We start from the raw sequence: 14749 nt of genomic DNA, 5'->3' as shown, positions 1-14749 counted from the left end.
GTCATTTGTAAACACCCCCCCCCACCCCCCATCAGCACAGTCTGAGAGTGTGCTCTTGGGAGACTAAGATACCTGTTAGCATCTCTCCTCTGTGCCCTGCCCTGACTTGGGCAATTCAGATAGCTGAGGGAAGGGCTTAATTTATTACTCTTTATTAAATTACACTCACAGTTTATTATTACAGAGGCTTGACAGTAATGAGTCAGCTTTTGGAGTGAAGTGTGGGCTCTTAGGAATGGCATTTTGAACTCTCTTGGATGCCCTTGTCAGACTTTCCCCTGGGACTCACTACCTTTGTAGCCCTGTGACACTGAGGTTTTTTCCCCCCTGCTGAATGTGGCTCTCTTTCCTCTTGTGTAAGGAACAACCTTGTATTACCAGCCTGGCCTCCTGTCTGGTGGATCTGTGGAACATGACTGCAGTGTCCATCGCAGCATTGGCTATTACCTGGAGGGTCTGCTGTGCCTGGCTCCATTTATGAAGCACCCGTTACGAATAGTTCTGCGAGGAGTGACCAATGACCAGGTTGACCCTTCGGTGAGTAGCGATGTCAAACCATGGCGGGGTTTTTGTTTTGTCTCTTGTTACCACCCAACTCGGAGAACTAAGTTCCTCATAAAGTGCAGCTGAACCAAGCCTTGTAATCATCAAATCCTGCCACTATTGTCAGCGTTCATCAAGGGGCCGGTCATTGTCGTGGCTGAGAGCCTTCAGAACAGATGCTGGCAGTCTCATCATGCATGACATGAAATACGGCTTTGCTGGCTGCAGTGTGTGCAAGTGGAGCTTCTTAGTGTCACGTAATAGCCAAGGCTGGAAGGCAGCAGACCAGAATTTTAGAGAGAAATTAATATCTCCTTGGCATTGCTACAGCATAATCTTGACTAACTCAGGCTTCAGCCAGTGTTAGGACTTTTTCTGAGAAGATTTTGCAGATTTCGAAAAGGGCATCAGGGCAGGGAAGATGTATGTGAGCTTTGATAGTGTGTGGACACCAGCAACCTTCTTCTTAAGCCTGCTAATTTTCCTGCATGTGTGGGGAGGATAGTTTCATATACAGGTGCAATTCTCATTGTGGTCACAACTGTCTTAGTGCCAGTCTAGGATGGGTTTTGGGGTGTGTGTGTAAGGGAGAGAGCAGTCCTGTCCAGACCTGCCTTAGACCTCTCCTATGGAGGGAAGGACCCCCACCTGTGGGTGCTCTGTTGTCCAGAGAAGGTGTCTTAAAGCTGAGGGCCATGGTGTGACATCCTAACGGAGGAAGCTTACCTTCACCTCTGCAGACATGGAACCAAAACCCGTGCAGGCGTGCCTCTGAGGCAGGATGTCAAGTGTGTAGCCTTCCTAACCAGGAAAGATGATTTAGGTGGTTCACTGAGCCCCAGAGTGGAAACTGCTGGTATTCACCAAGACACTTATTGGGGTATAAACCTGGGTAATGTGTTCTTAGGCATTAAAAGACTTATTTGTCAATTCTTGAGAATTCAGGTTCATAAACTCTTTTCCTAGAATCTGGAGTACAGTGCAAGATCTGAAATTCTTAGCTGTGAAGGAATGTTTAATAAACTGTTTAGAATTAAATAAACTAATTTCAAATGATTGCTTTTCCCCTGCATTTTCTGGAAGATTCTAGGAAATGGGCCCTTCACTTAAAACAGTTCTTGAGAGGAGGTCTGTACACTTTTAGATTGGAGGGTGGGGAAGATGCCTTGAAAAATGGTTAATGGTTCTCCTGAAGCATACAGACTTCGGCACTGTTTGTTCCAGTGTAATACTTTTTCTATAATTGCTAATGATTTTAGAAGCTGTTATTATCACTGGCAATACTAAAAAAGATTTTGAACATTAACAAACAAAGATTAGTTGATGAATTCCCCAGAAATAGTATTTAACTTTTATACAGAGTATTTAAAAAAAAAAATCTGGTTCATATGCTGCAGGGCTCCCTGCTTTTGTTAGTTGCTCGAATAAAAGGAATTTAGTTAGTACTTGGCTCCCACCCAGGATAAAATAAATATACTTAATCTTGGATAAAGAGTAACTTTTTCAGCCTTTGGCTTCTTCATTTTGAACTTTCCCTTTAATGTGTGAGTTCATGTCCGTGTTTACTCTCTGCACCAGTATGAATATGATGAGTTCTGCCCCTCGGAACTTGGTCTCATGGGGTGGACAGCTGTGAGCACAGCTAGGGAGACTGCAAGGCTGAGAGATTGTGGGCTTTGATAGAAGAGGTACAAAAAGTGCTGAGGGCTGGGGAGGCTTTCCTAGAGGGAGCGAAACCACAGAATCAGTCTGGTTGTTAGGATGAGCACTCTGGAGGCTGAGAGAAGGATGAACTGCAGAGGTGTCACCTAGTTGGAACATAAGGGACATGGAAGTGGAAAGGAAAGGACAGATAGAAGGGCAGTGTGGCGGGGAGACTTCATAACTTGACAACTAATTGGAGGTGGGATAGGCGGAAGTGGTCATAAATAACTCCATGATTTCTCTCCTGGTTGTCTTGGAGGATAGCGATCAGAAAGAGTTTGAAACAGGGAAGAAGAAGATTGTGGTTGGATGATGGGTGATGTGTTTGACTTCAGCCCTGTTCCGTGGTACATTGGCAGGATATCCACGTGGGGTTGTCCACTTTGCAGCTGGAGATCATTGTCTAGGGTCTCAGGGGTAGGTCATCAGGATCTTACCTCCTGATAGATGCATCCCTAGGAGAATGAGATTGACCAGTACCGAGGTTGAACACTGGTGGCTTTTGGGCTGAATTATCCCGACTGCTATTTCTCCTTTGGCCTGCGTAGTGTGGTGATGTGTGTATCTCAACTGGATGTTCATGTTTGAAACCCCAGATTTAACTTTACCGTAGATTGATGTGGCAGCACTGGATGGTTGTTCTTCCATGACGACCATCAGCTAGAGCTGAGAAGCACCTGCCCTCTTGGGGGATAAGGCATGAGCTGTCCAGTTAGCGGGAGGTTTTAGCTGACCTCATCATTCATTTAAATTCCCTTTCTGGCCTCTGTGGGCAGTAGAGTGTTTACCCCATGGTCCCAGGGACTGAGAACAGGAGAGGAGATGAATGTTTAAGGTGTGCAGAGGGGAAGAGGAACTGGAGGCAGTGACCATGGAGATAGAAATGTCTGGAGAAGCCAGGGAGGACCCAGAAAGTCTTTGCAGAAGTTGATTTAGGACTGGGCAGGGAGATTTCAGCAGTGAATTTTGTTGTCCGTTGAGAGAACAGTGTCACTGGAGTGTAAGGACAGTCACAAGTTGAGGAATGAAAGAACTATTGAAAGTTAGGAGATCTTTCCGGAAGATAAGATAGGATGATTCCTGAAGAGCTGATTTTGGGAATTTTTTTTAAGATGATTGGACACTTGAGCTTGTTTGTAGGCTGAGGAGAAACTGTAATGGAGAAGGAAAGGATGAAAATAAAAGGAGTTGGGGGATTTAATAAGGGTAACTTCTGTGGAAGTCCAGAGGGGATAAGCCTTATAAATGGGTAGGGACATTTTTTTCCCCCTCAGAGACGAAAGGATAGATAATGGGGAGAAATTTTGAGAAGTTCCAGGAGGAAGAAGAAAAATTCTAAGAGTTCTCCTTTGAATCACAATGATTGGCACCACGGCCCCAAGTAAATATTTATTGGTGCCAACAGCCTGGTCAGATGGTGAGTGAAAATTCCATCCTTTTCCCTTACTGTCCCGAAAGGGGGAAAGAAATACAATTGAGTCCACTGTGTGTGGGGCACTGTTCTAGTAACTGTATCCATATTTATATTATTCTCATATAGACTCTATGAGGTGGGTGTTCTTATCACTGTTTCCGACAAGGTAACTGAGAGCAGGTTTCTTGTCTTCTACCTGGCATGGATCTGACGACATTTCTGCCTGTTGATTGACTGTACTGTCAGAATGACGCCTTTGCCCTGAGGCACCGCTCGGGCCAGACTTCTGCCTTTTCTCGCTAACTGCAGTGACTGCTCAGTTTCCCTTAGCAGAACTTGCAAACCACCTGCTTGCTCTCTGCTAACACTAGTGTGCAGACTGGTGAGGAGACAGAGAACATGTCCAGTCCAGCCCCTCATTTTACACGTCAGGAAGCCGAGGCCCTGGGGAGATAGGGAGATTTCAGGTGTCACAGCTAGTAAGACGCATGGTGGAAGGGGGGGCTCAAGCCCACATCTGCTCTCTTGCCCTCGGCCCACACTGAGTTGCCTCCCTTCGTGTCAGGTGCAGAGTAATTTAGCAGATAGGACCACACCCGAAGGTTCCACTCGGGCTTCTGGCTGACCCTCAGAGTAAATCTGATTTCATCCTGTATAGTCAAATATAGGTAGGATGAGCCACAGGGTTGTTCTGTTTCCTCACCTTTCTTTTCCCCAGGAGAACTGGTGGTTGCTTAATTCCAAGGAGTCATGTGGGCAGAGTAACCCACATCCTTGCATACCCTGTTTTTCCCCGAATCTGGCTTGGCCTTCTCCTCAGCTGCCCTTAAAACTAGCCTAGGCTAAATTATTCTTGGTTTTGGCAACCCAAATATATGTTTTAAATATCTGGATGTGTTTAGCTTTAATACTTAATTGAAATTAGCTAATAGTTATGGGGTTTCCTAGTAACTGCTTCTGCCCCACCTGATCCATTCTGAAGATGTTTCTAGGCTTCACAGGTCATTTCTACCTCTGGTTACCTTTCTGATAGCAGAATACTTAGTTGGGGCCTATGCTCTGCTGTAAAGCTTTTCTTGGAGTATCCTTCTGTGACTCAGCATGGTAGAGTTAGTTGGTAGCAACTTGGAGACAGAGAGGCTGAGCCCCTTCCCTTAGAGACAAGGGAATTCGCACAGTTGGGAGTTTCTTGTGTGAGGCCATGCAGCTACCTAGAGGCAGGGACTGAACCAGGACCGGGGCTCTCCCCTGCTCCCCTGCTCCCTGGTTGCTGTTGAGGCAACATTCGCTGATTTGTCAGATAAACATGATTTGAATGTCATCCTTATATTCTGAGGAATCCGTAAACGAACAAGAAGGGACCCCAGGCCTCATATGAGTTCTGAATAGGGAGAAGATAACAGTAATATTTGGCATAGTTTTGCCATTAGCTGTGCAGCTTGGGGTTTGTGCTGCTCCAGGTAGTTTGAGACTGTCATTCTTGTGGAATCACCACCTACCCTTTAACTGCCTGTGTGGTGGGCATCAGCAGGATTCTTAGGTAGCCGTTGAATAGTTCATTTGGTTTGCTTTGGCTCAGAGTGCCACCAGCTTTAAACATTAAACAACCATGTTGGGAAAAGATTAATTAAAAAGGTTGATATTTTCTTCTGTAGTGTTTATACCTAAAAGAGTGAGCAGAGGTCCCAGTTTGTTTTCTGTGTGAGCCTGGTAGTTTCTTGATGTTTTTTGTATGATGCATGTAATGCTCATGATGGTGACTCTTAAGGTAGGTGCAGGTCTCTATGAGGAAAGGGGCTCAGGAGCTGGTGGCTTGTGAAACTGCAGTCTTCCCCGGGAGCGAGCCGGTCCATGCCCTCGGTTGTAAGCCAACGTCCTTCCTCTTTACCAGACTACATCAACTCTGCTTCATGGGCTCTTTCTTCTTTCCATCTGCTCAAGGTTTAATGAAACCTTTTCTTTGTTCTGAAATAATTCCACAGGTTGATGTTCTTAAAGCAGCAGCCTTCCCTGTCTTGAAACAGTTTGGGATTGATGGTGAATCACTTGAGCTAAAGGTAAGAATGTATGAATTGTTGGCTACATATATCTGTGTAAAACATTTCCTTACCAATTCAGTGGAAGAGCTCTATGACTCTGTGTGTGTGTGTGTGTGTGTGTGTGTGTGTGTGTGTGTGTGAGAGAGAGAGAGAGAGAGAGAGAGAGAGAGAGAGAGAGAGAGAGACATTTGAAGTCACCTTTTATGAGAAGACCCACAGGACTCATGATCCAAACATTACTGACTTTGAGCCGAAAGGGACCCTAACAGTAATGACAATAAGAGCCAACAGTTGTACTTTCTTTGTGGTAGGCGCCTCGGTAAGCAGTCTACGTATGGTAATTCCTTTACTCCTTGTAACAACTCCATTCCTGTCCCTCAGCCAGTAAGTAGTGGAGCCGAGATTCTGGCCATCATGCCTCTACTCTACATCATAGATAGAATTTGTATCCAGGGCCTTCCATTCTGAGAATTTTCAGCATTTTCAAAACCGACTAGAAGTAATGTAAGCATCTCTTTGTTTGCTATTGAAAGAAATTATATCAAGTTAGTGTGATAACTAGATATCTTAAGCTGTTTAGCATTTCTACTTTTTAAGGAGCGCGCAACTCCAAGTGGCCCATGCGGGGATCAAACCAGCAATTTTGGTGTTATTAGCACCACGCTCTAACCAACTGAGCTAACTGGCCACGCCAGCATTTTTACTTTTTAAATTGATGTTTTTAAACAGGGGAAATGACTTTGTTGTCATTTTATACAGTCATGCACTGCATAATGACATTTCAGTCAATGATAGACCACATATATAGCTGTGGTCTTATAAGATTATAGTGGAGCTAGAACTTCCTGTCACCTGTGACCTTGTAGCTGTTGTACCATCACAGTGCAGTGTATTACTCACATGTTTGCAGTGCCTGGTATAAGCAAACTTACTGCTCTGACAGTTGTATAAAGGTGTAGCACATTCAATTATGTACAGTACGTAATACTTGATAATGATAATGAACGACTGTCTTGCTGGTTTATGTATTTACTATACTTTTTATTGTGGTTTAGAGTATACTCTTCCTACTTATTAAAAAAAAGTTTGCTGTAAAACAGCATGTCGTGTCACACTGGCAGCAGCTGCATGCATCTACTATTTACCATGTCTCTTGATTGCATCATTTTCTCTTGTGCTTGATTTAATTTCGTGTTGTTTTGTGCATCGTGACCCCTAAGCATACAACATCCATTGCGAATGTTGCCATTAAGAGGCCACATTGAGCGATTGACCCGGAAATGAAATTAAAAAGTGATTAAGGACTACAAAGGTGGAAAGCCAGTGACGGTTATAGCTCTCCAATCAGGCATGTCCCAGTCCACCATAGCTACGATCTTGAGAAAAAGAACAAAGCGACAGAAGCTATTAAAGGGTCTGCTTCATTGAAGGCAATGAGACTAACAAAAATTTGAGGAGGGCCTACCGTGTTTCCCCAAAAATAAGAGCTAACCAGAACATAAGCCCTAGCATGATTTTTCAGGATACTCGTAATGTAAAATGAGCCCTCATGTGTCTTTTGGAGCAAAAATTAATATAATACCCGGTCTTAGTTTCAGGGAAATATGGTAGGGCTTATACTATGAGCATCCTGAAAAATAATGCTAGGGCTTATGTTCCAGTTAGGTCTTACTTTTGGGGAAACACGGTATATCAGACACAGAACTTCTCATGATCTGGATTGAAGAACAAACACAGAAGCGTATTCCTCTCAGCACCAGGATTATTGTGGCCAAAGCATAAAGTTTATTTGCAAGTAGTGGAAAGAATAGGCTGGACCTGAGTATGATGTTGAATTTAGTGCTATGTTTTGGTGGTGTAAACGATTTCAGAATGGTTATTCATTACATAATGTGAAAGTGATGAGTGTGTGAATGCTGATTTTTGGAAACTCTAGATAAGCTGATTGTGGAGGAAAATTACTTGCCAGAGCAAATATTCAGTATAGATGAAATCTCCCTATTCTGGAAACAGATTTCTGAAAGGACTTTCATCCATAAAGAGGCCAAATCAATGCCCAGTTTCAAGGCTTTTAAGGACAGGATAACAGTCTCGCTTGGAGGCAGTGTTTCAGGCTACAAATTGAAACCCTCTGTGATCTGGCACAGTGAAGGGCCTTTGAACATATCAGTCAGCACCCTGCCCGGGTACTGCAGAAGCAGTAAGAAGTCGTGGGTGACCAGCTGCTCTTCTAAGATGCCCTCCCGAATTGTTATGTCATTGAAATGGAAAAATACGGTTTGGAGCATCACATGCCTTTCAAGATTTTGCCTATTGTTGGCAGTACTTCCGGACGTCCTCCTTTCATTGGTGATCTTCATCCCAATCTCAAAGTATTTCTCTCTCCAAACACCACCTCTTCGATTCGACCGATGGCTCCAGGAGTTCCATCAGCTTATACGTCCTACTACCTGAGGAGGACCTTTGCCTGGGCTGTTGCTGCAGCTGAGGAAGACACTGATACAATTCTGGAAGGATTACATCTACGACTGCACCAAGTGCCTTGCTCGGGCTTGGGGGTAGTGTCACCAAGGAGTGTGTGTGTGGCACCGTGAGAAGACACTCAGGAGTTTGTCCTTGGGGTTTGTTCATGGGATTTGCCAAGGGTGAGGAGGATGTAAAAATCACAAGGGCTGAGGTTGAGATGGCGTGCAGCTTGAACCTGGGCGTGGCTGAGGGGGACATGCAGGAGCTCCTACAGGTGGTTCCTGAGGAATTGACTTAGGAGGAGTTGATGGAACTGGGACAGGAATGTATAGCTGTAGAAGAGGCAAGAGAAAAGGAAACTGCAGGAAAAGAAAAAGAGTCCCCGAGAAAATTCACAGTGAAGGGTTAGAAAAGGTTTTACAGGCCTCTCAGCAAGCTCCTTAAAAAGTTTGAAAACATGGACCCTAACACTGAAAGGTTTTCAGTAATAGTGTATTTATTTACAGTAAGTGAAGGTTAATTTATTATTGAAGAAAGAAACTACTTTTAAATAAATTGAATACACCCTAAGTGTATAATGTTTATAAAGTCTGCAGTAATGTCCTAGGCCTTCACATTCACTCAGCACTTGCTCACTGACTCAACTGCCAGCCCTACAAACTCCGTGGTAAATGGCTGATACATGTGTACCATTTTTAATCTTTTGTACTGTGTTCCTACCATATCTTTTCTATGTTTAGATATATTTAGATATACAAATAGTTAACATTGTGTTATAGTTGCCTACAGTGTACAGTTCTGTAACCTAGGACCAGTAGGCTGTTTCGTATAGCCTCCGGGTGTAGTAGGCTATTCGATCCAGGTTATGATGTTTGAACAATGATGCAGCCACCTAATGACACATATTGGCTCAGAACGTATCCCTGTCATTAAGCAGGGCATGACTGTAATTTAGAGTTTTGATAGATCAGTTGATTGCATAGGAAAAGGGTTCCTGATGATTAAGAAATGGGATTAACTCATGAAATAGGCCCCAAATCCTTCATTTTAGTGATGAAAACCTTCTTGACTTTGGGACATGCTGGCCCTGCGTCTGCTGCTATTTGTGATACACCATGGGTGTCCTTGCTCATCATGTGCCCTCTTGGAGCTAATGTGCTGTAACGTGCTGTTGACTTATGAATTCTAAGTTGAATGTGAAAGAGCCATCTCCTTTCTAAGGAAGAGTCCCTTGATGTAAATCTTACTGGGTCGGGTGTCAGGGTCATCCACTCTTTGCTACCTCCTTGCCTCTTTCTCACCATGTGTGCAGATTGTGCGGCGGGGAATGCCTCCTGGAGGAGGAGGTGAAGTGTTTTTCTCATGTCCTGTAAAGAAGGTCCTGAAGCCCGTGCAGCTCACAGATCCAGGAAAAGTGAAACGTATCAGAGGAATGGCGTATCCTTTGCATTTGGTTCAGATTTCTTATTTTTTCTCACCTCACTAAGATAAGAATGACTCAGGACAATCTTACGTCTTCCCAGGGTCATTTAGAGTTGACAAATCATGGGAAAATCTTAACAGTGAAATTGTAATTGTTGACTGAGATATGATGCTTTATTATCTGCCTCTCCATGACTAGATTGATTGATTCATTCATTTTCTTTGTCAGTTAACGCTTAAATGGCTCCCATGTATGTGATGCTCTCCTGAGGGCTTTGGTTTGGTTTATATCCGGTGAAGGAAACAAATACAGTGGTACCTCAGTTTTCAAACGTAATCCGTTCTGGAAGACCATTCGAGTTCTAAAACGTTCGAAAACAGCCGACAGCGAGGCCTCAGGATCTTGCACTCAGCGGAAGCCGTATGACATGTTTGACTTCTGAGGCATGTTTGAAAACCGAAGCATTTATTTCCTGGTTTATGGCATTCGTAAACCAAAATGTTCGTCAACAGAGACATTTGAAAACTGAGGTACTACTGTATGTAAACAAATAGTTATGAAGTAATAATGTAAAATGGTATAGATATATGTGCAATGGCTTAGGGAACTAAGAGTAGAAAGTGGCTACTTTTGTCTAGCGGGTGTAGGAGGGTTGGAACAATAATGAATAATAACTCCTATGTATTAAGTGTTTACTCTGCATGTACTTAATTGATAATTACTTTATATACTTAATTTATTTTTGTGAAAACACTTTAATGAGGTATGATTGACATCCAAAAAGCTGTACATATTTAATGTATACAACTTGACAAATTTGGAGATAAGTTTATGCTCGTGAAACACAGTGCCATAAATATATCCATCGAAAAGTTTCCTATCACCCTCTTTATTTAAAAAATTTTTATTTGGGGGGATAACACAACACAAAGATCTACCCTCTTTGCAAATTTTTAAGGACGGTCCACAAAACAGTATTTTTAACTGTAGGCATTAGATTGTACAGTAGATGTCTAGGTCTCACTCATCTTGTATAACTGGAACTTTGTACCCTTTGACTAACACCTCCCATTGCCCTCTCTCTAGCTCCTGGCAAGTAGCATTCTACTTTTTGCTTCTTTGAGTTTGCGTATTTCAGATTGCCATCCTACACACTTTCAGGTCTGTTTCAGTTCGTTTTTTTCTCATTTGAGGTATGTTTCCTTAATGCTGTAGTGTGGCGGTGAACTCTGCTTGGACTCCATTCTCTGTGGTCTAGAAATGTGATTTCCAGCCTATGCTCTGTTTGTCTTGACACAATCTTGTGGTAATAACATGGGTTTCACAGAGGCCGTCCCATTGGGGTCCCGCCTGTACTTCCTGCCCCAGGTGTGCAAAAGCCACATGAGTAATCCTTTGATGATGATGCTGGGAAATGGGAAAGCATCCTGTGTTGTCCTAACATAGAAGAGAACGTGAAAGCTGGAAGCTGTAGTGCTCTGGGAACCTGGGGTGTGACTTTGTTCCCTAACTTCTCCCTCTGGTGCTCTTAAAGCCTTCTTGATACAGCCGGAGCCAGAGAGACACTGGTGAGGGCCCACGGTCCTCCCTTCCCCAGACTTCCTCTGAACTCGCCAGGAAAGTCAGAGCAGTGCCCTGACTTAGCCTGTCTGAAAACCAAACATTCCAGCCACTCTTCTGCAGAGCTGCCCATTTCCCAAACACCTCCCAGGAATGTGGGTTTGCATTGAGATCACCTTCTTGGCCAGTAGTGGAGCCTGAGAAAAAAAGCTGCCTTTGGAAAAAGCTTTGAACTGGTTTTGTGGTTTTTATTTGCAAGGCTGGTTAACTTGGACTGAGCTTGGAGTTTGTATTCCCCACAGGAAGGCATGAGGTGGGAGAACCGTCCCCACTCTTGTGTGCATTTGTGGTTATAATGAGCTGCCACCCAGATTGTGTCTTCTCCCTCTCTGAGACTGGCCAGGGCCTGGGGGGGAGGGGAGCTGGTGTTAGCTTTTGCCAGCAGCTGGGATTGGACAGTGAGGTTATCGTTTATTTAATGCCACCCACTCTCATTCTCCCCCCACCTGATGGGGGACGAGAGGAAAAGGAGCACTCTGTTTTAGTTTCATAGTGCTGTCCCAGTAGCTCATGATCTGCTACATGAGAGTTTAATGAAGAAATGGGTAGAGGCAGAAGACAGGCGTGAGTTGGAATTTGTGGGACGATCTGGTTTCCTTTTTTTGATTGTAGGAAAGGTACTTAGAGAATCAATCTCTCTGTTTTTCTCTCTCTTTCTCCCCACTCCCCCCCGCCCACCACACACACACGCACACACACACACTCACTCCTTGGCTTTCCCTGAAATAAACCCCAGGGAGGGAGTTCTGTATGGACTTGTCTCTTGGATATGAGTTCTTAATATGGTATTTATAAATGAGCTTCAAGATGTTCAGAACCCCTGAAATTGTCTGCAAAAGTGTGTGTTCATGTGTTTTTTGAGAGAGGTTCCATAGTTTCCATCAGATTCTTGGGTCTGATTCCTAAAAGGGCAAGAACCTCTGCTCTGGGATTTGAATCTTGGACCAACAGTAAGAGAAAGCAATAGTTGGCATTCACTGGGCTCTGACCATCCTCAGACATCGCTAAGCACTTCGCATGCGTTATTTCATTTGAGACTCCAAACCCTGCGAGGAGAGTATAATGATCATCCTTCTCTTACTGATGAGGAAGTGAAGGCACGGAGAATAGCACATTGGATCCAGAATGATGCAGTTCACTGGAGCTGGGATAGTCTGATTCTGGAACACAGATAATCTGATTCTGGAACTCTTAGCTGTTCCTTGGTGTGGGGCCTCCATGCCAACTCAAGTGGCTCCATGGTGACCCTGGGATGTAGCTGGCTTTAAAACGCCTTTCTGTTCACTGCACTGCCTGATTCTAGTATAGACTGCCACCGGCTTTGAGTTGGCATTGTTACCTCCTGATTTCCACATCTCTGGAGGGGTGGAGGAGAAGCTTGTCTTTGGGAAGTGGATCTGTTTAATTTTGAATCTTAGTTCTGTGACCCAGTTGTCCTCAGTGTAAGCCCTAGAACAAGGATTATTTGGCCCTTGCCAGAGGGTTACCATGAGCATAAAATAAGTTGATAATGTACATGAAAGAACTTTGGGAACTACGAACGTTGTGAGATTATGTGTCAGGATAGTGACATTTGTGCTCTCCTAGGAGGAGTGGGCAGCCTCAGGCCTCAGAACAGCAGCTACCTGGTCCAAAGGGTATGAGACCTGGGACTGTTTGTCTAAGCTGCCTGTGGTCAAAAGTACATTCTGGACAGAAGACGTGGTGATGTAAGTGGACTCTGTGTGTGTATTGAAAAATCCCTCTTTGCTCTTTCCTCATTTCAGCTTTGTCCTTTGAGTCAAGTCAAATATTTATCGAATAGTTCCGAGTACAAAAGTAGTGTATTAGAGAGTTGGGAGGGATACAGCAGCAGTGCCCCTTTCCTTATGGAGTGTGCGGTCTCGTTGACGAACAAAAATGTGTGTATATGAAGGGGGATGTATGGTAAGTTCAAGTGCAGACTACAGCTGGATGTTGACTGGAGGGTGAGAGGAGAAAGAGGGACTCAGTAATTTGGAAGAATGAAAGAAAGCAGTTCGGAATGAAGAACTTGGAGAATTTGGATGGGTGGAGGGGCGATGTCGCTGGGTTGGGGGTGAACACTGAGCAGGCTGGAGGGTCAGACAGCAAGGTGCAGGAGGACCTGGAGTTCGCTGGAGAGTCTTACCAGCGTGAGAAAGATCGGCCTTTGAAATGTTCAGGGTAGATCAAAAAGGGAAGCTCGATGCTAGTCAAGATTTTGCACAGACTCAGCTTTTTGTTTCTGCAGTTCAAATGAAAAATGTGTTAGTGATAGCAATTTTTGAAGAGTTGAGCTGGAATAGGCGTACCATGCACCTTGTCTCCCTGTTGGAGTTGCCACACGAGGTTTGTATAAGGGTGGCGGAAAGACCACTTGTTATTACTTCTCTGTTCCTTTAGCCCCTCGTTCCACATATGCGGCTAGCTCATGACTGCATTGCACATTGAAAGTGCTCGGTACAGTTTTTTTTTATTTGATTTGTAGGGTTAGGGAGGGCCGGTCTCTCTAATGAAGTTTGAATTAGGTAACAGTTTCCACTTCCTTAAGCAACAGTCTCTTCGCTTGAGTTGCTAATATCGTCCTCCTTTCCTTTCTGGGGGTACCCTGTTGTAAAAGTGCTAATTACCAGTATTGTGACTATAAGATAACAGTTGTAAAGCGTCTGTGGAGTAATTGATACTTAAATAATTGGAAATAGCCTCTGTAAGTTAAAAAACCAAAACCAAACAACAACCTGTTTAGATCTTTATACACAACAGCCACCATGCTCTTTCACTAATCTTTTTCTGCTTTCCCCATCAACAGACCAGGGGATGGATTGGTCAGCCCCAGGGTGGTGTCTGTTCTGGTCTTAGGTTCTAAGAGAAAGACTCATTGGTTGCAGCAGTGGGGATGGTCAGAGAATACTTCGAAGGGAGCCTGGCTCATACCCCACCGAGAATCAGTTGCCTTCACTTGTTCCAAAATGGCATTGAACTGTTGCTAAGGGCAGGATAGGAAGGCTAGAGCAGGATGGGGAGGTTTTACTTTCCAATTCTATATTGTTTGGATTTTTTTCACCATGAGCATTTAAGCCTTTTAGAACAATAATGTAAAAATTACAATAAATAAAAATAATACAAAAATTGATAATAGTACTGTACAGTCAAGTAATGAAATACAGCTGGAAAATAAAATGGAATTAGAAGTCCCAGTTATTGCAGTTTCATAAATCTCTGCTAGCTTTGTAACTGCCTTTTCTCTGTCCTGACGTCAAAGCAGCGCGACACCCTTAACTGCAGTTTGTAGGTACTCTGTGCGTGTATCACCTCAGATGGCGAACCGAATTGTGGATTCCGCAAGGAGCATCCTCAACAGGCTCATACCCGATATCTATATTTACACAGACCACATGAAAGGCGTCAACTCTGGGAAGTAAGTGCCTAATCCAGCCTCCTGACTGAAGTTAGAACTGCCAGCTCTGAGGTTGGGCAGCCAAAGGAAGAACAATTTCAGAATGAATTTCCTTCTGACTTATTGCCAGTGTCACCAACAAC

General features: G+C 43.9%; 1 protein-coding gene across 3 annotated transcripts in view; it reads left to right on the top strand.

The window, feature by feature from the left end:
- RCL1 (RNA terminal phosphate cyclase like 1) overlaps positions 1-14749 on the top strand; it is a 170847-nt gene that overhangs the window by 41129 nt on the left and 114969 nt on the right. For all 3 annotated transcript variants that reach the window (XM_081067171.1, XM_081067172.1, XM_081067170.1), the window contains 4 exons: positions 362-537; positions 5644-5718; positions 9479-9603; positions 14502-14627. In XM_081067171.1, coding sequence (XP_080923297.1) covers positions 362-537; positions 5644-5718; positions 9479-9603; positions 14502-14627 — 502 coding nt within the window. The remainder of the gene's footprint in view (positions 1-361; positions 538-5643; positions 5719-9478; positions 9604-14501; positions 14628-14749) is intronic.

This window comes from Rhinolophus hipposideros (assembly GCF_964194185.1).
Source record: "Rhinolophus hipposideros genome assembly, chromosome: 11".
In the NCBI taxonomy this organism is placed as follows: Eukaryota; Metazoa; Chordata; class Mammalia; order Chiroptera; family Rhinolophidae; genus Rhinolophus; species Rhinolophus hipposideros.
This window is presented reverse-complemented; position numbering and strand designations above follow the sequence as displayed.